The following is a 23,156-nucleotide window of genomic DNA, read 5'->3' as shown; positions in this document are numbered from 1 at the left end:
AACTATGGATTACATTGGATTACATCATCTCCTTGTATGCCAATTATATTTTCCTTCATTCCAGAAATTCCCCTGGGATTACATCATGGGATTTATGTAAAGATGACATATGGATTACATTACCTATTTAATGACTGAATAATGAATTGCATTGAATTACATTATCCCCAATTTGACCTTCATAATACCTCACCCCATTCCATTTCCTAGGATTACATCAAGGGATTAATATAAGAATTACATTACTGACTTTCATAATTATCACAATACCTTCTTCCCATTCAAGGAATTAACCTATGAATTACATTGAATTACATTAACCATTCTGCATGACCTTCATAACACTGTCTCGCCCATTCCAGACCTTCCAGTGATGGAACTCACCCTGGGGCAGCCCCTGGAAGCCGATAACATCAAAGAAGGCGACGATGTCTATTTTGAGTGTAGTATCGTATCGAACCCGAGGTACCTCAGGGTAGATTGGTATCATGATGTGAGTATCTGACTTTCTTTTTTTGCCTTTCTTTACTTTCTCTAAGGGAAAGGTTGTTTTCTTTCTCTGAAGGAAAGGTTGTTTATTTTCTCTTGACTTTCTCTGGGGGAAAGGTTCTTTACTCTCTCTAAGAGAAAGGTTCTTGACTTTCTCTAAGGGAAAGGTTCTTGACTTTCTCTAAGGGAAAGGTTCTTGACTTTCTCTAAGAGAAAGGTTCTTGACTTTCTCTAAGAGAAAGGTTCTTTTTCTTAAGATTACTATTTTTGAAAGGTACTTGACTTTCTATATAATTAACATAATCGAAATAGGTTCCCCTATTTTAGAATACAACTTAACTAAAGGTTCATTTTCTAAAAGGTTCTTTTCTATTTATATATTACTAATTTTGATATTTTAGAATACAATTAAGTATATGTATTTTATAATTTTTCTATATGTATATATATATATATCTATATATAGAATAGAAACTGTCTTAATTAAAAGTAAGTATCATTTCCTTACGAGTTTCATTTCTATAGGAAAGATTTCTCAGCTTAAGCAAATTTTACATTAGAGGTGAATATATAAATTTTATGATCTATATATATTCTATATCATATATTTTTTATTTTCTGTTTACATAAATCTATATCAGATAGGCTGTCAAAAAAATCAGATTTAAAAGCAACAGACTTATATCTTCTACATCTGTTTATATTTTATATAGAAATCTATATCAGTTTGGCTACAAAAAACAATTCAAGTTTAAAAGCAACAGAAATGAACTATGCATAAGCAAAACAACAGATTCCTATGACCTCCTACACTCAGAACAACATTCTGCTTAAACCGAGACCCAACACAGCTCAGCAAATCAAATAAACTCTTCTTCCTGAAACAAAGATAAAAAACCTCGGGTCCCCAGAGACAAAGGAAACAGAAGGATTAAGAGATCAGGGCGAGATATTCCCCGGACGTGATTCGAAATACGGAAGCTTCCTATGGCAGTGAAAGGGTGTGATATGTGCTGGTATTTGCTCTCTTAGGGGCCGTTGACACAGCAGGAAAAATGTGTTGTCAACATGTTGGTGATTTGTTGCATACATGTCATAGACAAGTTGAAAACATGTTGGTAACTTATTGTCCCACACATCACAAACTTGTTATATACAAGTCAGCGAGCTACACAAAACAAACAGGTTGAATAAATCAGCAACTTAGAAAAACATGTCATAAACAAGTCAGGGATTTGTTGCATACATGTCACAGACAAGTTGAAAACATGTTGGTAACTTATTGCTCCACATATCACAAACATTCTAAATACAAGTCAATAAACAAAGTGAATAAATCAGCAACTTATGAAAACATGTCAAAAACACATTTTTAATTTGCTGCATACATATCACAAACAAGTTGAAAACATGTTGGTAACTATCACTTCATACATCATTTGTGATATGTGAGTTATAAGTTACCAATATGTTTTCAACTCATCTGTAACATGTATGCAACAAATCCATGACATGTTTATGACATTTTTTCAAAGTTGCTGATTCACTCAACCTGTTTGTTTTGGTCCAAATTAATGCTGGTATACCATTTAACACCTGGACTAACTTCTGAAAAGTTAAACTATTGATTTACAAATCAAAACGCTTTCAGAACAGAAGGCTTCCGTGTTCCCACAAAAAATAAAGTTCCTGGAATCCTACAGATTCAGTGGACTCTGGCCCAGCGCCAAAGGACACCTTTTCAAAAACTGTTCCAAGTTTTTTGAGACTCAAAACTTTGACAGAGTCTCCGGACAAGATGGGCTGAGAAGCGGAGATTGTAACTTTTGTAACTTTGGATTTCTTATATTACAAAAAAGGAGGATTAGACTTTGGTCTACTACATGTTAAGGTTTATTGATACTACTATCTCTCTCTCTCTCTCTCTCTCTCTCTCTCTCTCTCTCTCTCTCTCTCTCTCTCTCTCTCTCTCTCTCAATAAAGAGATTTTCCTATAGTGCTGCTTATCAGTCCATAAAATATTTAGCAAATTATTATCATTTTGAAATATATTTCAATTTTTTGTTTATTTATATTGTAAAAACATATATCCTTTATAATATTTACAATAATAATAAATTATTATTATTATTATTATTAGTATTATTATTATTATTATTATTATTAATAAAAGCATAAGAAATTAATGGACAAATAACTAAACAAAAATATAAATAACCCTGATGTTTTTAATTATGATAAACTATAATGAATTTCTTATCTTAATAACAATGTATCATTGTAAAAAAAATTTATACTGACTGAGAGATTAGGCAATTTATGAGCCCATTTTCTATTAGCTAAAGAAAACGAGGTTTATGGGTAACTTAATCATCTGAGTAGAATTCACCTTGAAATTGAAAAGGTTTAACTAAAATTAATAAAAAGAATGTTTGAAAAACAAATCTTTCTTGTCCTGCTGTGAATAATTTGATGTTTTATCCATACAAAGGTGGAGAGAGAGAATAGCTGTATGCATTTCTCTCTCTCTCTCTCTCTCTCTCTCTCTCTCTCTCTCTCTCTCTCTCTCTCACTAGAGAACCCAGTGTAACTGCGAGAAAACAAAGCCATAAAATTGAATGTGTCCACTGATTCTTCAAAATCTCTCTCTCTCTCTCTCTCTCTCTCTCTCTCTCTCTCTCTCTCTCTCTCTCTCTCTCTCTCTCTCAAACACAGCACGTCAAACCTAAAACTTCATATTCTGTGATGAAATGATAATTTATTATATATATATATATATATATATATATATATATATATATATATATATATATATATATATATATATACATATATACATACATACATACATACTGTATGTATGTATACACAAATACATATACATACGCATATAAATATACACATACATACATACATTCACCCTCAATCCATTCCAAATATTCCCGAACCCTTCCAGACTCTCTCTCTCTCTCTCTCTCTCTCTCTCTCTCTCTCTCTCTCTCTCTCTCTCTCTGTCTAGAATACTCACGACCATCCCCACCTTGCAGGAGGTCCTCGTTGAGCCCAACGTGACCGCAGGAGTCGTCGTGAGCGGCCTGTCTCTCGTCATGAGGAAACTTAAGCCCTTCCACTCAGGATCCTACACCTGCGGCTCCGCCAACCAGGAAGGATACGCCAAGAGCAATCCTTTGCTCCTGACTGTCAGGCGTAGGATATTTTCTGATTTGTTTCTTTGTTTGTTTGTTCATTATGCCACAGAGAGTTGTTGTGACAGGTACTCGTAGGATTATATACCTGGTATTATGACAGGTATTCTTGGTATAAGGAATTCTTGAAGTCAAAGGGAATTATTTCTATGTATATGTATATATACACATATATGTATATATAAATGCATATATATACATATATATACTTAATTTTCCTACCATCATATGTATCTCAACCCTTGCTAGAAACCACAGCAGTCGCCCAACAGCCAGGTACAAATTTTGATTACATCAACGAAGGCAAAGTGGATTTCATATGTACATGCCCATCTCACTCCATCCTCGCCCGGGGAACGAACCCGGCATAATTTTGACCTATGTTATATTCACACACACCGATTCATACACATTTTAAAAAAAGGCGAATTTATGCATAAACTTTACTCCTCCACAAATAAATCAATTAACCTTCAAAGAAACCGATAATTAAGAAACGAAATTAGAATTAGAAAACCTATTTATCGCCTTGAGGGGAAAAAGGACATTTGGGCCAAATTCCTTTAGAGTCATTTCACCCGAAACGATAAGGGGAAGAACCGTTTTATGAGTTTTGTTCTCATAAAAAATTGCTTCAATAAAATTTAATTGGAGAGAGAGAGAGAGAGAGTGGAGACCTTTTGCCTTGACTTTACGGCATTAAGAAGTATCTTGGTCATATCATGTTTATATTTTGTATAATTGTGTTATTTCTTTGATAAATGTTCTGTGTGTAAGTATATATATATATATATATATATATATATATATATATATATATATATATATATATATATATATATATATATATATATATATATATATATATATATATATATATCTCAGTTACAAGCTCTCAAGGACTACCAGACGATGGGGACAGTTTAGCCCTTGAAAACTCGTAACTATTGTGAATAAAATCTCCGTTTGATACCGTCCTGTTAAAGTGAGGCCCTGTTATTCATTGTAATGAATGTATAGTGCAATTGTATAAGTAATGAAGCTAATATATATAATGTATATATATATATAGTGTGTATTTGTGTTTGTGTTTAATATATATATATATATATATATATATATATATTCAAGCACGTCTTAGAAATAAGTTGAACAGAACTTTCTCTCTCTCTCTCTCTCTCCTTCTGTTGTAGGTGTCGCGCTTCAAACGTCCCCCCCACCCCCACCCAGCCCCCCCAATACACTGCGTAGTAAACATCTCTTAGAAGCGAATAAACGCCACAACTTGAGCACAACCCAGGGACAAGTATGGTCCATTCAGGGGTAATTTAAGTTTGTTTTTGCTTCCAAGTGCATTCCGAGAGAGAGAGAGAGAGAGAGAGAGAGAGAGAGAGAGAGAGAGAGAGAGAGAGAGAGGGCGAAAGTTTTCCTTTCTCTATTCCAAGCTTTCTCCTTCTCCGTTCCGTCTTGAGCTGTGAAAGTTTTCAAACTTCAATTGCCGAGCTCTTCGCTCGTATCTCAGTGGGACGATTGTTGTGAAATTTTTATCCGATTCCCTGCGTCGAATTATCGTTCTCCACTTCCATTTTCCCAATTCTTGTCCCCGTTCTTTGTCCATTTTGCCTCCATCCTTCTTCACTTTTTCGTAATTCACTTTCCCCATCTTTTCGTCGCTTTCATTCCTCCTTTTTCTTGCATTCCACCTTTTCTCCCGCCAAACTCGAAGCCGAATCGATAGCCAATGTAGGGGAACGGGACACGTCGCAACATCCAACATGGCGGCTGATGGCTATCACTTTTCGATTGCAAACTCCCTCCTTCCCCATCTCTCTTTCCCTCTAACTCTCCCCCTCACTTTCCCTCTCTCCCAGAGAAAGTAATCACTCTGGCCGTCACTTTCTCTCTCTCCTACGTGTACTAAAGCCTTCACACAGAGGTTTGCAACGTGACATTTGCATTGCAAAGAACCTCGGGCTGGACTCCCTGCTGGTCCCGATAATCTTTCTTGGACTCCTGGACTGTTTAGTTCCCTCGGCTTCGGGATTCCCACGTCCATCAACATTGGTTGTGGATGTGTGTGTGTGTGTGTGTGTGATTTGTATAAGTGTGTGTGTGTGTACGTGCAAGTGTGTAAGTGTCTAAGGTGTAAGTGTTCTTAGGAAGGCTTATGAGTTAGCACATAAACACACATGTACTATTTTATATATATATATATATATATATATATATATATATATATATATATATATATATATATATATATATATATATATATATATATATATATATATATATATATATATCAGTGAATTAGTACCTGGTAGTTAAATGAGTTTGGTTGGTCACGGTCAGAACAGAGATGGATTTGGTGGGTTAATATCTTTAAAAAGTAATTTCGTTGAAAAAATATATATATATATCCCCAAAAAATATATTATACTCCCAAATCTATCTATATTCTGGCTGCATCCCACTAAACTCAATCAGCCATCAGGTACATAATTCACTGATTTAGTCAAAAGGACCACAGTGACCTTTAAATAGAGCAAGCATGCCCATGTCTCTATGCCCTCACCCGAGATTCGAACACTGAGCCTCTTTTGATTTAAACAGCAAATTGGGTACTTGTAGCCAGCTAAGGTACTCACAGTAGGTCATAGCATGAGATGGGAGGTGTCATAGGTCCAGCAACCTCATCCCAAAACCCAATGCTCAGAAAATAACTTCAAAACCAACCTCAGGCTAGCCCAAGACCGGATAAGAGAGAAGGGCTTCATACTTTTGCAAAGTAGGAATGGAAATTTTTTGGGAAAATCTTCTGCAATCTGTTGGTGGCTTTCAGGCCTCAATGTGACTCACTGTAGTTCTCCTAAACTTACTGAGGTTAATTTAAAGTTTTAATAAAGGTTATTTTTATTCTTCAAAGGCTCCAATACCCCTCTTTTATCCGGTAGATGCAATATACGACAGCAAATTAAATGCTGACACAGTTGTTGGAAAACCTTCTGAAATCTGTTGGTGGCTTTCAGGCCTCACTGGGGCTACTTGTAGTTTTACTAAACTTACTGGGGTTCATTTGAAGTTTTAATAAAGCTTTTTTTTAATTATTCAAAGGCTCCAACCACCCTCTTTTATCCGGCACCTCCAACATACGACAAAAAAGGGAAAATGTTGACTATTGTCCAGACACTGAAGTGCTTCATAGACTGCTGTGTCCACTCTGTGTAAAACGAACTCTCTACATCTGTAGTTGTTCTGTGCCGTCTTTCTCTGTCGTTCTCTGTCTCGCCACCAGATCAAACGATTTTCTGGGCAGTCTGAGAGCTGACCCCACCTCCCACCTTTTTTCCAGGGGATGGTCATTCGGCTGAATGGCCCTGGGAGGCTCTTGAGAATCCGATAGAATAGCTTCGTTCTCTTCTTTGGAACTTGACAATATCTGAGATTTAGCCAGAGAGAAATACAGGTTTCTCTTCTTTCCTTTTTCGTCTGGGGGACGTTTTCGTTCGCTGGAGCAAATTGCCCTGAAACCATAAGCCTCACTCATTCTTCAGGTCTTATTGTGACCCACTGCCACTCACACCAGATGCATAATTGCCCTAAAAATACACATTCTGCTCTTCTTCTAAAACTCTTCTTTGTGGATAATTGTCATTCCTTGGGGCAATTTGCAGCCATATCATCTTTCATATTTCCCAAGAAGTGAATAACTTTAACTTTATCTTTTGTTTATCTTCTTATTGCAATCATTATCAAGAATTTATCTTTGTTTCGGTAATAAAGAATGAATGACACAAACATGTTGAAGTTTGATAATTTTCTTTGCACTATAATTTAAACTGTGGTATTATAATGCATTATTCTGTAGTGGTATAATAATTCAATTTAATTTTACTTAATTATTGTTTTATTCAACTAGAAAAGGGAGATTTCGTTTATAGATTTTACTGATCTTTCAGTTTCTTTGATAATAAATAAAAATTAAAAATGAAACCAAATATTTTCCTTCTATAATAAGCATACAAAACTATTTTCTTTAAATTTTTCAATGTAAAACGTAAACACTTGCAAAAAAAAAAATATATATATATATATATATATATATATATATATATATATATATATATATATATATATATATATATATATATATATATATATATATTTTTTTTTTTACTGATTTTTCATTATAATAAATAAAAATAAAAAGAAACCAAATATTTTCTTTCTGTAAAATGTACAAAAAAAAAAAAAGAATTATAAGAAATGAATCTATTTTTTAATATAATATTACATATCTCAACACTTGCTATGTAACATAAATATATAAAACATTATTGTGGTTGCCTAAAAGCCCATTTTCTGTGAAGGGTTTCTTTTATGCCCGTTTTCTTTCTTGAGTATTGACCTGACAAGTCGAAGGGAGACTGGAGAAGATATGTTAACACTTACTGTGTACTACACACACAGGTCCTTCTGTATATAGACCTATATATCTCTTTCTCTTTGATGATTTATGAATATTTATTAAAGTAATAAGTTATAGAAAGGTTATATATGTCTATATTTTTGATGATTTATTAATTATATCAGTAATAACTTGTAGGAAGATAAAACAAGTTAATAGCTTTATAAGAGAAATGGTCTTGTATGTTGTTGATGGCTAGATAGATAGATAGATAGATAGATAGATAGATAGATAGATAGATGGGAAAATATTTAGATAGATAGAAAAATAGATTTATAGATAGAACCAGCAATTTCAGGTTTATGTAACATTCATTCCCTCGTCTTATGTAAATATTTCTTCGGAAATCTCGTGTCCCTGATTAGCCCAGGCCCGATGAAAAAAAAATTAAATAGTAAAAGAAAGGGCAATGATAGATCTTTAAGCTTCCTACAAAAAGAAAGATTATGAATCGCGAAAACAGAAGAAGGAATTGAATTCCGGAGTATGGTAGTAGTATTATACATAATGAATTATACACTTAATTGAATTTATTCACTAAAGAAACGTTTTAATGTGATCTATGTATACGTTCATTCATTTTTTTCACTGACAAAGGTTATAAGAGTCGCGAAAACAAAAGATGGAATTGAATTCCAGACCATGGAATTGGAATTATACATAATGAATTATACACTTAATTAGATTTATTGATGAAAGAAATATTTTAACGTGATTTATTCATTCATCAATTCATTTCTTCACTGACAAACGTCCCTACCCAAAACAGATGCCCCAATATGCATGGGCGACGTCACGGAACGAGTCCAAGGGGCATCCAGGGGTGCCCTGACGGTCATCAAATGCCACGTCCTAGCCGAGCCCTCCCGCAACGTCTCCTGGACCTGGGTGCGCATGCGCACGGACGGCACGGAGGAACACGTCCCTGGAAACAGGATCCAGAACCACGGGTTGAATTCCAGCGTGCTGGTCACCCCCCTCCGTCAGGAGGACTACGGTAGGTTCATGTGCAGGGCGACTAACGCCGTAGGGACGCAGAGGAAGCCCTGCGTCATCAACCTGGTTCCCGCAGGGCCTCCCGACGCCCCTAACAACTGCACGGCGGAGCCCATCGTCCCCGACTTCAAGGGCGTCACCCTCCGGGAGGAGATGTACGAGACGACTTCGACTGCGGACGAGGAGCCGAGGGACGCCGCCCTTGCCATCAGTTGTATGGCTGGGTTCGACGGAGGACTTCCTCAGTACTTCCTGCTGGAGGCGTGGCAGGATGAGGTCCTCGTGGCTAATATAAGCAGGTTCGTGTCCTTTTTTTGAGTCCTTTCCTTGGGAATATCCTTTTGAAAGGGTCCGAGGATCCTGTTTATTTGAAGGATTCTCAGTATGGTTTGTGAATCCTTGAAGGGATAATAATAATAATAATAATAATAATAATAATAATAATAATAATAATCCCTTTTCGCAGCGAGGTTCCTATCTGGTTCGTCAGCGAACTGAAGGCGGGCATGGGCGTGACCCTGAAGATTTCCGCCCACAACCCACGTGGGCGTAGTGACGTCATCAGGATAGAAGTCCACACGGCCAGCGCCGATCACAGGGCGGATCCAGAAGGTGAATTTGGCCAATTTAAAAAGGAATTCAGTTCAATTTTCTTTCTTTGAAAATTAAATAAATATTTGATGTTTAATTTTTTTTTTCTTCGTGATTTAAAATTCACTAATTATATGTAAATTGATATTAATTATATTATTCAGTGAATTTCCTGTACTATAATCAAGGCCACCGAAAACAGATCTATCTTTCGGCGGTCATCGCTATAATGCTATATGAGCCGCGGTCCGTGAAACTTTAACCACGGCCCGTTGGTGGCATGGCCTATATCGTTGCCAGACGCATCAATATGGCTAACTTTAACCCTATATAAAATAAAAACTACTGAGGCTAGAGGGCTGCAATTTGCTATGTTTGATGACTGGAAGGTGGATAATCAACATACAAATTTGCAGCCCTCTAGACTCAGTAGTTTTTGAGATCTGAGGGCGGACAGAAAAAAGTGCGGACGGACAGGCAAAGCCATCTCAATAGTTTTTTCTTCAGAAAACTAAAATTCACAACAGACAATCATTTTATCTTGAAAGTAAATCAGTATAAGGAATTTAACTGAGTAGTTTTGAATCATTCATGTAAAAATTCTTTCTTTGACAAATAACCTTATTTCATATATTTAATTCACTGAATTTGACGTTTCATATTTATACAAAGTAAATAAATATCTCCATTTCTGAAAGGTTAGTTAGTAGTATGTGTCTAGTTAACTTGGCAGCTACAACTCACAAGAGGCATTCAGATTCTTTGCCAAAGGATAAACTACCCCATTGTAATTAATTCTACAAAATTATTCAAGAAAAAAGGATATTGTCTTTTATAAAGTAATTACTGCCACTAATGCAACTTCATCATTTGATTGCATTAGTAACTTGTATGTGAAAGTACTCGTTTCAGAGAAGAGGTCTGTCTTATTTATTTACACACAATTCCGTATCACATCTACTTTGGTTGTTTAGTTGTTTCGTCAGAGCTAAACCAGCAGTCGAAACAATGGACTGGTACCTGAACAACACGTTGTTTAGATCAAGTCTGCCTTGATTGATACAATCCTTTGAAATGTATTTTTAATATAATAATACATTTCCAACAAAACCAGTCATTTCATCCAAAGTAAAGAAAGACCATTTTTCTTAAGGGTGATAATTTCTAACTTCTCTGATTCTGTAGCTCCAGGGAACAACTGTCATCATTAGTCATTTGTATTTGTAGTAGATTTCCAAGGCCGATTGCAAGTCCACAAAGAACGACTGGTGATTCCTCTAAAGAAAGATCAATTCTAAGTGGTCTAGAACCCTGATGGCTTTCAAGCCTTCATGTGAATCTATACCTTTCCATTAGACCCTGTAAGTCACTTGGAAGTTTCAGTAATGCCTGATTTTTCACCCTTTTCAGATACAGACATCGGAATGTTTGGCATACCTCCACTCCTAGGAGGCGTGGTAGGCGTTGGTGGAGTTCTGCTCCTGCTTCTGATAACAGGAGCTATAGTGGCTAAATACGCCAGGCCCCGCAAGACCCCGACGCACATACACACGCTGGTCATGACCACTGCAGACAAGACCACAGGGAAAAAGGCAGGCATCTTTGACCCAGATGTTGTGACGTCCCTTCGACGCCATACAGATAGTTTGGATGTGCTCCCCAGGGCTGCTTCTTCAACAAGATCCACTGCTTCTCAGACTCCTGGCCAGAGGCAGGCTTTCATACAGACAAACGCCCATGGGCATACCGTCACAAAGGCATATGTTCACAAACAAGGCAACAGACACCCTTCATTATCCAGAGGATTCTGCATTCGACGACAGGACAGCCCCTTCTCCGATTCAGACAGCGACGACTCTGACGAGTCCGATTCAGACTCAACGTTCACCGACCTCACAGCGGCAGGCAGAGCAGCGGCGCGCCTGTCCTCTTCGGCGGTGGACTGCAGAAGTAATTCCTTTCCCCGCACAAACTCCAAGAACATTCGCCACATCGCTGCATCCTACAACTCTCAGATTCAGTGTTGTCAGGGACCTCAAGTTCTTTCATCCTCTGAGGGAAAATTGCATCAAGTCTCTTGCATGCAGGGACCACCCTCTTCATCCAGTCAAGTGCATCACATAACAACCTCAGCCGGTGAGTTACACCAGCTGATCTCCTCATCTGGTGAGCTTCAGCATCTTATCACTGCTTCTGGAGGCCTTCAACATATGACTTCGAGAGGGGAGATCTGTCACATTACCTCGACGACAGGGACCTTACAGCATCTCACCTCCACTTCTTCTAAGGGGTTGAAACACCTTCCAAATTCATCAGCATTACAGAGTCACACCTCCTCGTCACAAGAGCCACAGTATCAACGGTCATCATCGTTAGACGGTTTGCACACGTTTGTGTTCTCGGAAGAGCTACAGCGATTCCTCACTTCAAGAGAATTGTGCCAGATATCCTACTCAGAGAAGTGCTTTCCTTTTGTGCCCTCTTCAACAATCTGGGGAACAATAAACAATTCCAGGGATGCAATGCCTTTGCAAGCGAGTTCCAGCCACCACTCTGCGTCACAACAAACACTGTCATCGACTGTCAGCATGCAGCCGCTTTCATCATCCATGGACATTGACACGCCAAGTTCCTTTAGAGAATTAAGACAAGCTATGACTAGTGTAAATACAAATCTCTATCCCAACAGTGACTCACAGATTCTTCCAGCTTACCAAGGGGCTCAGTCAGTTCAGAGTACCCAAGAGTCAGCTACTCTGGGACTTCAAGGAAGTGACTCTGAAGTTTTACACCATACAGACATGTCAGTTCAGGAGAATCAGCTTTCCGAACCTTTGTTATGTGGGGAATTACTGCCTCCTCCATCTTTCAGAGAACCTCATCAGAAGTCTCCAACGGAGGAGCTACCGGGTGCTAAAACATCTGAAAGTTCGCAGCCATATTCATTGTTCTCATCAGTACCACAGTTTACTCCAGGGCCTATGACTCAGTCGGTTTCCTTTTCAGACTTCAAGAAGCAGGCCCCTGTTGCTATAGAACTGCAGAGTTTTCAAGCCTTGAAATCTATACATCCAGTTTTAACCACTGAAACCCAATTAGACAATGCTCATGTATCCTCTTCTGCATCCTGTGGAGACTTAAACCTTAAGTCATCTTCAGGAGGTGCTAATGATTTAACAGCTTACACTCAACCTTTGATGCCTGCACCCTCTCAAAAGTTACCAAAATTATACGATTCGTCCAGTGAAATTAGAAAATCGTCGCCTACAAGTATATTGCGATCGCCTAAATCTACCATAAGAAAAGCCCAAGCAAATCAGTCGCACGATAGCATTCCCGTTCCTAGACCGCTTGATGGTAGAGTGAACAAACCTTCTGTAAGATTCTGCGACACTCTGATAACCGAAAAATGCCCAACAAGAAATACAGGCACGTTAACGAGCAACGAACCGAGTGATTTTTGTGGCAAGCCCAAACAAGTGTCGTTTGCGGAAACAGACGCGAGTGACCAGGTGTTGATTAGGAAGACTGCCAAAACAGATGGGGCCAAAGCTAGTGCTAAGAGATGTGCTCAGTTCTTCACTACAGACGAGTGTGGTTATGTCAATAAGATCTCTGCCGTGGAGATCCCAAGAACTACAAAAGAGAGTGAAATGCTGGACGCTGCGTTGAGGGACCTCTTGTCGTTTGACCCGAGTCCTGTCAAATTCCCAATTCCCAAAGACTCTAAGAGCGCGGAGCCTGCAGCCTCGTCCCCAACTAAACCTCCTAGGGGTGTCACCCACAGCGGACAGCAGTTCAGTGCAGAAACTTACCAGGCTCCTTCGAAACCGTCCTTATTGAACCAATCTAAGGAATCAGACGAAGGGTTTTCCAGTGCTGCTGACAAAGAGAGTTCCTGATATATGAGAGATTAAAGCTTAGGTCAGAGATTGCTTAACCTTGCATAACCTTGTTTAACCTGCCCAGTTCTCCTATACATTTCACAGAGGCAGGAAATGGGGATTTTGATACTGAGGTCATGAGAGATGGTCAAGAAAGATGGGAAGTTGATTATTCTCTAGGGTTTCTTACTAATTCTGCGTGTATGGAACTAATAAATTGACCAAACTTCATGTGACTGAATCACCTTCTTTGCGGGGTGTTGTAAGGGTGAACAGAATTTGAGTAAAATTGGGTCAGTAGTTAAGGATAATTTTCCATGAGAGGATATTAGTTAATGAGAAGAAATTAACTAGATGGAGCCTTGAGTAAATTATGTGTACTATGAATAATAATAATAATAATAATAATAATAATAATAATAATAATAATAATAATAATAATAATAATAATCAACCCCTCAAGATGAGGTAAAGGAAAGAACAGTAACAATTAGGTCAAATATACATGCTTTTTCTTATGAGAGAGAGAGAGAGAGAGAGAGAGAGAGAGAGAGAGAGAGTATAATGCGAATATAACAAGCGTGATTGGTCAGTCATTTTCATATCAAACAGGAGGACCTCACTGAGGTAATCCTCACCCCACTCTCTCTCTCTCTCTCTCTCTCTCTCTCTCTCTCTCTCTCTCTCTCTATCTCTCTTCTCTTTGCTGATAAGAAACAGTACACACACACACTCTCTTTTACCTCTCTTCTAAAGTCTTCTTTCTGATAAGAAACAGTAGTTTCGTTTTACCTAGTTACTAAAGTCGTTCTTTCTGATACTTTCTCTCTCATTAGGTACTTTCTCTCTCTCTCTCTCTCTCTCTCTCTCTCTCTCTCTCTCTCTCTCTCTCTCTCTCTCAGTGTTCTTCAAATTAAAGGGAAAATCATAGTCTCCAGATCTGACCTCCTCCCAAAAGATCCCCCAAAATCGTCAGAGTTGTTCCTCTCTCTCTCTCTCTCTCTCTCTCCCCCCCCTTAATGAGGCCCTCCCAATTCCTTTACCTCCTCCATCCGCCATCTTTCCAGGCCCTCATCGAGGCCTTCACGGCTCCAGGATTTTTGTGAGGGTAAAACACATCTGATGTACTTTCCTCTCGAGGGCCATTATGAGTTACGTGGGGAGAATAGTTTCATTTTTTTATTATTTTTTTAATATATATTTTTTTTCAAATACATTTTTGGTGCCATTCGAAGGCTCTTGCTTGAAAGGAAGTATTGGGAAAAGGGTTAGGTAGGAGTGCCAGGGATCATAATAATAATAATAATAATAATAATAATAATAATAATAATAATAATTTTATTAGTTTTTTTAATTTTTCAAATAGAGTCTCGGTGCTTTTGGAAGGCTATTGGGTAAAAAGAAGCTATTGGGAAAAGAGTTAATAATAATAATAATAATAATAATAATAATAATAATAATAATAATAATTGTTATTATCATGATTATTAATGAGTTGAAACCTAGAATATTTTAATTTATCCTAAGGAAAGACAATAATAATAATAATAATAATAATAACAGAGAGAGAGAGAGAGAGAGAAACAATAAACGTATCCAAAATACCAAAAAAAGTGACTCAGGAAGAGAAGAGAGAGAGAGAGAGAGAAACAAGAAACGTATCCAAAATACCAAAAAAAAGTAATTCAGGAAGAGAAGAGGGGGAGAGAAAGAGAAAGAGAGAGAGAGAGAGAGGGAAAACTCGTATCCAAAATAACCCAGCTCCCCTAAAAAAAAAAAAAAAAAACCCTGAAACCTTCCCCCAAAAAAAAAAAAATCCTGAAAAACATTTCAGAGAGGGACACATACACACACATACATACCATTCATTACATCCCAAAACCCACAAAGACAAAACTTTCCCACATTACTTTTGACAGTTCCAAGTACACCCCCCTAACATTTATCTTTGTTTTTCATTCCTCTATTCCTGTTTTTATTTTTTTATTTTTTTTTTTTGGCACTGTTACAGTTTCGTATTTCTAAAACCTCTTTCTGGGCCATTTCACTCTGGGAGTGAGCGAGATTGACTTACTACAGTCTCTTGTTCCCGGTTTTTGGACCGAAAATGGGTCCTGTGTTTCTGTGTAGATAGATCGAGAGATAGATAGATGAACAGACAGATAGATAGATATATAGATAAACAGATATATAGATAGATGTATAGTTAGATAGGAAATTACTCAAGCCTGTACCCTAAGTACAATACATCTCTTTGAGAAAAAATATCCAATTACCAAAAATTCTACCTAGTAAAAGATTGTTTTCTTTTGTAAGGGTAGATAGACAGATAGATAGAGAGATGGCTTGATTGATAGATAGATAGATAAATAGATACAGAAAATGAATGTAGGCTGAACCCAAAACAGTATCTCTTTGAGAAAGGCTTCCTTATAACCAAAACTTTCACCTAATACAAGGTTTTGTTTTGTAAGGATAGATATATAGATACATAGAAAGATAGATAGATATATAGGTAGATATATAGACAGACAGACTGTAGGATATACTAGAAATGCAGAACTTTTGAAACATTTCCCTCCATGAATATCTTTTTTATAATCAAATAAATCAGTTTGTAGAATCAGGAAACAAAATAAAATAATTTCCCACAAGAGAGAGAGAGAGATGCCTGAAAGTTAGGTCTCTCTTAGACACACGAATTGATAGAAAGATAGAAATAGATAGAGACAGAGAAACTACGTGAAAAAATAGACAAACAAAAGAGAGAGAGAGATGGACAACTGAACCCCTTCCAAAACTTCGCCACGAGGAGAACGTACGCGAGCGGGACCAAACGTCCAGACCTTAAAATAAAAAAAAACTAGAAATGTTTCACCAGTAAAATTCAAAGAGCTAAGTCGATGAACGGTGGAAGAAGGGGGAGGGGGGGTGTCACCCCCCTCTCAGATTTAGACCCAGGGTCACCACAAAAAAAAAGAAAAATCGACGCTTGATCGTAAATAGCTAAAGGACAAACAAGGTCAGGTCACTCGCTTCTGCTACCAGCCGTTCTCGGGTTGAGAGGGGGAGAGAAAGTGGTTGAAACTGAGGAATTAAGTTGAAGAAAGAAAGCTTTGTTATATATGTATATATATATATATATATATATATATATATATATATATATATATATATATATATATATATATATATATATTTCTTCTCTGTTGCAAAACTGGGAACAGATTTTAATGTAATATGGAAATAGTCAATACACATCCTATCATTATTTCAGTTACATTATAACACCTTAAGATAAAATTAATGCAATTTGGACGTTATCAGACCTTTTCCGGACATTCCAATAACATTTACATATGTATATATATACTGTATATATATATATTATAAAACAGTTTGACAATATTAATATAATATAAACCCAATTAATAAATTTCCTATAGCATTTCACTTTTCTATATCATAAACCAGTCAAAATTTTGATTTAAAAACCCACAACTCAAAATTAAATTAAAATAAAATGGGGAAAGTTCAATTAGAAGTAAAATTGTATGTGCAATATCCATAGAGTTATTATCCCTTAACCGAAAACTTAAGTGTTATTCCCGTAGAGTTTACTGATCACAAATCGTGATTTCCCTTGTTTGACAAAACCCGGTCGATGAAATCGCCTATAAAGACTGGAATTAGGCTCCTGGAATTAGGCTTCTGGAATTATGTTCCTGGAGTTAGAATCCTGAAAGCAGGTTTCTGGAATCAGGTTCCTGGAAGTAGGTTCCTGAAATGAGGCTCCATCATTACTTCGTATGACAGCATAAATGGAATTTTTATGGTGATTCCTTAACAGCTGTGAGAGAGAGAGAGAGAGAGAGAGAGAGAGAGAGAGAGAGAGAATTTGAAGCCACGTAACTGATAGTAATCCCACTCCCCTTTCATAAATCCTTAAGAAAAATAAGATCCCTGGGGACTCTGGAATCCTTATTTCCCACGAGAGAGAATCAATCACTCGGGTTCTTGAGCATCGCTGCTATATAAGATTCCCCCCCCCCGCTTCCCCCCGCCCGTGGGGACGATCCCGTGGTCATTATGATGCTGGACGGTGATGCAATCCATCTCGAGAAGCCTCTCAGAAGAAGCAGCATCCTTTAGGTTCCTTACATAGGATGAGGGATGAGTTTGGACGCATCCTTGTGTGAAATCCTTATCTTCATCCTGCAGAGGTAGGTCCTAAGGTCCTAAAGTCCTAAGGTTTCCCTGAGGCAGGATATCAGGATGTCAGGTCTTCAGGATATGTTGAAGGGACTGGTTGTTATCCTACAAGGATTTGGTATCCCATGGTAGGAGTTATCATATACATATATATGTAATTAATTTTTTCTAAATTTTACATATTTTTCAACTCCAGACAAAATCAACAAATAAGTACATTTATTCTAACTTCGGGTAAGATTCCCATACAGTTCTTTCATTACACTTAAACCTTTATCTTTTTTTAATGTTTTACAAAGAGAACATCAAAATTTTGGTTATATTTAAGACGACACTACAAATAAAAATTCTTGGCGAATGAGAGGTACTCCTGAATTTGCGAGAGCAGTATTGCCACTCGCGTGCGCGCTTTGATGCGTATGTTTGTTCGTGTGTGTATATATGTAAGTGTATAAATGTATATATGTATATATATATATATATATATATATATATATATATATATATATATAGAAATGCACAAACTGTTTATTTCGTATCACAATAATAAATAGTCTGGTTTCAGTATCTGACTTCGACCACAATCAAACACGTATTTTAGGCTCGTATCTCATTTTTCTTCTTCTGTAACATCTTTCTAATTTATCTCTGTCTCACCACTTATTCCACAACGAAGAATGAGTTTGTTAGTGCTTATTCAAGTTTAAATAAATACATAAACTAATTTTCCTTTGAGTATCAGTTCACAAAACAAAATGTCAAAGGGTTTGTTTACATTTTTTGGCGCGAAAACTTCGCGCTAAAATCAGCTCACGAAGTCGTTCACCCTCTTTCTGTAGTCCTTGCCAAACCAAAGAATTCATCCGTTACACCTTCTTAGGGCTTCAACCGACCTCTCTTTGACCTTGACCTCCAGTTGGCCCCTGAAATTAACGGCTAGAGATAGAGAAAGAGAGAGAGAGACACACACACACCGTACCACAGGACATCAGGAGAAACTCGCAGGATGTTCCCTCGCCATCATCCGATAATTCTCCTATAGCAATTTACCGAATTATCAAATGATCACTCTTTGTCCGGTAATTGCCTCAGAGCAGATATCCTACGGCACTTATGTGATTATCCTTTGTGGGATAATTGGATCTGGCCGAGTCATTATCCCGAGGACGTAATCCCCCCTCCAGGAGGCCGTCCTCCAGGAGGCCGCCTGGATTAAGAAAGCCGGCCGCAGGACTCGAGTAGGGCGTCGAGTTTGCCCTTGCGTTAGCGAGGACCAGACCGAGTGGTGGACATTGCTCCGTGGTGTCCTTTCCTCGTGAGGAAGGTGGTGTCCTCTGTAGAGTGTCCCTGTGGGGCATTGAGGATGCCCTTAGCTCGCAGTGCAGGGCCTTCGTCAGGAGAATTTCCTCCTGGTGGGGAGATAGATCTTGTTGTGAGAGAAATTGGTATTAAAAGTTAATAATCTAATATTTAAATGTCTTCATGCATTTTGATCCATTATTAGGTTATACAGAAATATTGGACAGCTAGTGTATATATATATATATATATATATATATATATATATATATATATATATATATATATATATATATGTATTGCATTTTATATCTAATTGTTTCTAACTCACTCGCAGCCTTTGACATTAGACGAGAGGCTAAATTTAAATCAAGTTAAAGAAGCTGAACAGCCAAGAAGTAGACAGATCTGCCTCTTGCAAAAATGAAGGTTATATATATATATATATATATACCATGAAAAACAAAAGTAAGGGACAGAATTCCAAAGCCAGGTAATGCAGGAAACGGAAAACAGACAAATACCCAAATCCCCATAAAAATAAAGAGTCCGTTTCTCCCAAAACAACAAAACAAAACAAGAAAACAACAAAACAACAACAAAAAAAAACAATCAAAGCAAACCTGAATTTCAGAAGGGAATTCTCGAACTCACGTTATTGAGGCACTCTGCCGGATTGGAGTACAAAGAGCTACGCGCAGCCGTCGCCCTGGCCGCGTGCCTGCGCGCTTCATCCTCATCGCCCTCGTCATAACCTACGCATCAAGAGGTGGATAATTATTTGAGGGAGTTATTTGGAGAATTATATTGCAATCGGGTTGTTTATGATGATAATTTGCTAAGGGAAATATGTCAGATGTTTGGATATTTCAGTTGTCTCTATAAACAATAATAATAATAATAATAAGAGAGAGAGAGAGAGAGAGAGAGAGAGAGAGAGAGAGAGAGAGAGAGAGAGAGAGAGAGAGATGGTAGAAAAACATCATCCCAACCATTGGTCAATCTCATAATCGTCGGCAGATCCTCAGCATCACCGACGCCCTTCGAGGACCTGCAGTAGGATATCCTCATCTGGTCCTCCACTTTCCCCCTCCAGGGATGCTTCCGCTTCCTCCCGAGGACCACGGCCACTCCTACGCACCCTGACACCCCGGTGAGGACGCCCAAAATGACGATCAGAAGGGGCGTGAAGGATAATATGGCCGCTTCAGAGTATGGAAAGATGACCTTGTCTGCAGAGGCTGAAGGTGGCGTGTAGGATAAGGTGAAGGGGGGGCCTGAGCCCCTGCTGTTGGCTGGGGTGATCGTCAGGAGGTAGGGCACGCCTATCTTGAGCCTGCGGGTGGAGAGACAGACAGAGCTAGACAGACAGACGCAGAGGAATCGCTAGAATAGACAGAGACGGCCGTACAGACACAGAAATCTCAGTAAAACTGGGCAGTTTTCACTAGAATCTAGAAAATACTCAGATTTAGCAGCTTAACTTACCCTGTCACTAGAAAATGGGGCTTTGTTGCCAAGCTGAACTTTTCTAGAACCTCCTCAGTGGCCTTCTGCCTCACCTCCAAGGTGAAGGTCTGATTCAGCCCTCTGTCTGAAGTTACTGCGCAGGTCACAAGGACTGTGGAAGCCGGCATGGTTGAATTCCGCTCGGCCAGGCAGTCTGATACCGATTCTGGTTTGGCTGCGTAAGAAATTTTGTATCTGAATATTCTGTTATATCTTCAAGAGCACCCTTTTCTAGACCAGACCCATAGAACACCAAGAGAAGTTGAAAAAAATTTGTTTTCATGTGCCATGTTGATGAGTGTAACTATCCTTTTTCCAGAATTCTTGGAGAGAAGGTTTGACTCACTTCTAGTTTAACTTTATGTTTGTTGAATGGGTTGGAATTTAAATATAATTATATATATACATGTACACACACACACACAGACATATATATATATATATATATTCATATATGCACATATAAGAGTACTTACTCCGGGCAGGATTCACCAATGCATTTTAGGGTAGACACAAGGGAGCAGTGACTCAATACACTCAGCCACCAGGGCTCTAATCCAATTAGGGTATGAACACTTTTAATTCCCAAGAGGAAAATAAAGCCAATTTAATAATAATGGGGTATTTGTGGCTTAATGATAAAATAAGGCAATAAATACTTATGTAAGTGTGTGTATGTGTGTGTATGTGTGTATATATAGGAAATAGCCACCTCACAAACAAGTGCCGCACAAAGACTTCAAAAGCCAACAGTAGCGAGAGGACGCCGTCCAATACATTGTCATTCAATAACATTATCCAATAACACTACTACGGACAGGACGCTTTCCCCTCTTGAAAATATTGAAAAGGAATTTACTTCCCGGCTGCGAATGTTATTCAATTACTCTGGCCAAAGGGTTTTCAAGTGCCCCCGTTCCCAAACACTCCAGGTCATCGCCTCCGGACGATAAGTTCTCGCACAGCTTTGTTTTTTGCTTGGGCCTGTGTCCTTGGGGTCCCTCCTTTTGGGGTTTCACTGTATATATGTATATATATACATACATAGCTTTCCATTTCTCTAACACTTGAGGTAAACAGATCTTTCATCGCCCTGTCTCAAGATATATTGCTGGCTAACTTTGGCAGAGGTCGAGGAAAAGTTATGTTGGCTTGAGAGGGGGCTGAACCTCTGTCTATCCATCGATTTATCTATCTATCTATCAGTTTAAGCATATACAAAAGTTTATCTATTGATTATCTAGCTCCTGAACCTGTGATCTCTCAGGTTGTCGTGGAGTTGGAAGCAGAATTGAAATAAAAAATTCAAAGAGGGCTTTCATGTTTCTGAAACATCCTCAGGGACAAAACTTAGATTCAAACCTTCCTCCAGGTCAGTAATAAATGCAGCCCATCCCAGTGGCCTTTCAGATTAAAAGACAAGTGACAATCAACTTCAAGAGGACCTATTCATCTTAAAAATAAAGTGGCCTTCTACTGCGGAAAGTCTGATTCACTTTAAACTTAGAACAACCCCTCATATTCACCAGCAGGAATGACTTGGAAGACACAGGGCGTCTCTTGCAGATCGACCTCGTTCTCTGCCCAGCAGAGGAGCTCTCCGAAATCTAGGTGGGTCTGTGGGGTGTACCTGACGGTGCTCTGGGTGCCACTACTGACGGAGTGGCTGAGAGCGATGTCCACTTGTCCTGTGGAGGTGTTTACTGCCCACCTGACGAAGAGAACATAAAAGAATTATTGATTAATTGATACAAGAATGTTTTTGGGAGGAATTGGTCTGGTGAAAGAGGCAATAGGTTACAATGAGGTCTGAAATAAATGAAGTAAGGTGAAATTAGTTTATGATAGTTATTCCTAGTGTAAATTGAAAAGAGAGAGAGAAGAGAGAGAGAGAGAGAGAGAGAGAGAGAGAGAGAGAGAGAGAGAGAGAGATTAAAATGATTTAGATAATCATAGAGCGTTAAGGTCACCCCATTCTTAATTGCATTAAAATGATTTACATATTGCCAGAGCGTTGATGACTTCCTTTATTATTCCTCTCTCTCTCTCTCTCTATCTCTCTATATATAAATACATATATATATATATATATATATATATATATATATATATATATATATATATATATATATATATATATATATATATATATATATATATATATATATACAGTATATGTATGCATAAATGTATGTGAGAGAGAGAGAGAGAGAGAGAGAGAGAGAGAGAGAGAGAGAGAGAGAGAGAGAGAGAGCCAGAAAAGCAGGAAGACCAGTCCAAAAATTCAGGAAATAAACCTCACGAATAACTGTACCAATTGATGCCAAAATAAAAACCATTATTTTCCCTACCTGAATGAAGTTGGGACAGGGTATGCTTCAACCGTACAGTGAACGAGGACCTCTTCGTGCCTGGCTGCCCCAAATACCCTCTGCTGCCCAGGGGCACAGACGGGAGGAACTTAAGAGAGAAAAAAAAAGATTCAGGAAATCATTAATTGAT

At 38.0% G+C, this 23,156-nt stretch overlaps 2 protein-coding genes across 2 annotated transcripts in view; one reads left to right on the top strand and one right to left on the bottom strand.

Annotated features, from left to right (window-relative positions):
- LOC136856014 (uncharacterized) overlaps window positions 1–13,863 on the top strand; it is a 201,699-nt gene extending 187,836 nt beyond the window's left edge. The window contains exons 8-12 of the mRNA XM_067133566.1: window positions 363–493; window positions 3,537–3,696; window positions 8,933–9,458; window positions 9,626–9,771; window positions 11,161–13,863. Coding sequence (XP_066989667.1) covers window positions 363–493; window positions 3,537–3,696; window positions 8,933–9,458; window positions 9,626–9,771; window positions 11,161–13,652 — 3,455 coding nt within the window. The 3' untranslated portion in view covers window positions 13,653–13,863. The remainder of the gene's footprint in view (window positions 1–362; window positions 494–3,536; window positions 3,697–8,932; window positions 9,459–9,625; window positions 9,772–11,160) is intronic.
- A 4,623-nt stretch (window positions 13,864–18,486) lies between these two features.
- On the bottom strand, window positions 18,487–23,115 carry LOC136856013 (uncharacterized; the record flags this gene model as incomplete). Its single annotated transcript, XM_067133565.1, has 6 exons — window positions 18,487–19,255; window positions 19,800–19,900; window positions 20,138–20,481; window positions 20,634–20,829; window positions 22,181–22,365; window positions 23,006–23,115. Coding segments are annotated over 6 exons (1,257 nt in total), but the record flags the coding sequence as incomplete, so codon positions are not given.
- Between the last annotated feature and the right edge of the window lie 41 nt (window positions 23,116–23,156).

Source organism: Macrobrachium rosenbergii, chromosome 34 (genome assembly GCF_040412425.1).
Source record: "Macrobrachium rosenbergii isolate ZJJX-2024 chromosome 34, ASM4041242v1, whole genome shotgun sequence".
In the NCBI taxonomy this organism is placed as follows: Eukaryota; Metazoa; Arthropoda; class Malacostraca; order Decapoda; family Palaemonidae; genus Macrobrachium; species Macrobrachium rosenbergii.
Note: the sequence above shows the minus strand (reverse complement) of the source record. Positions and strands in the feature narration are given on the sequence as shown.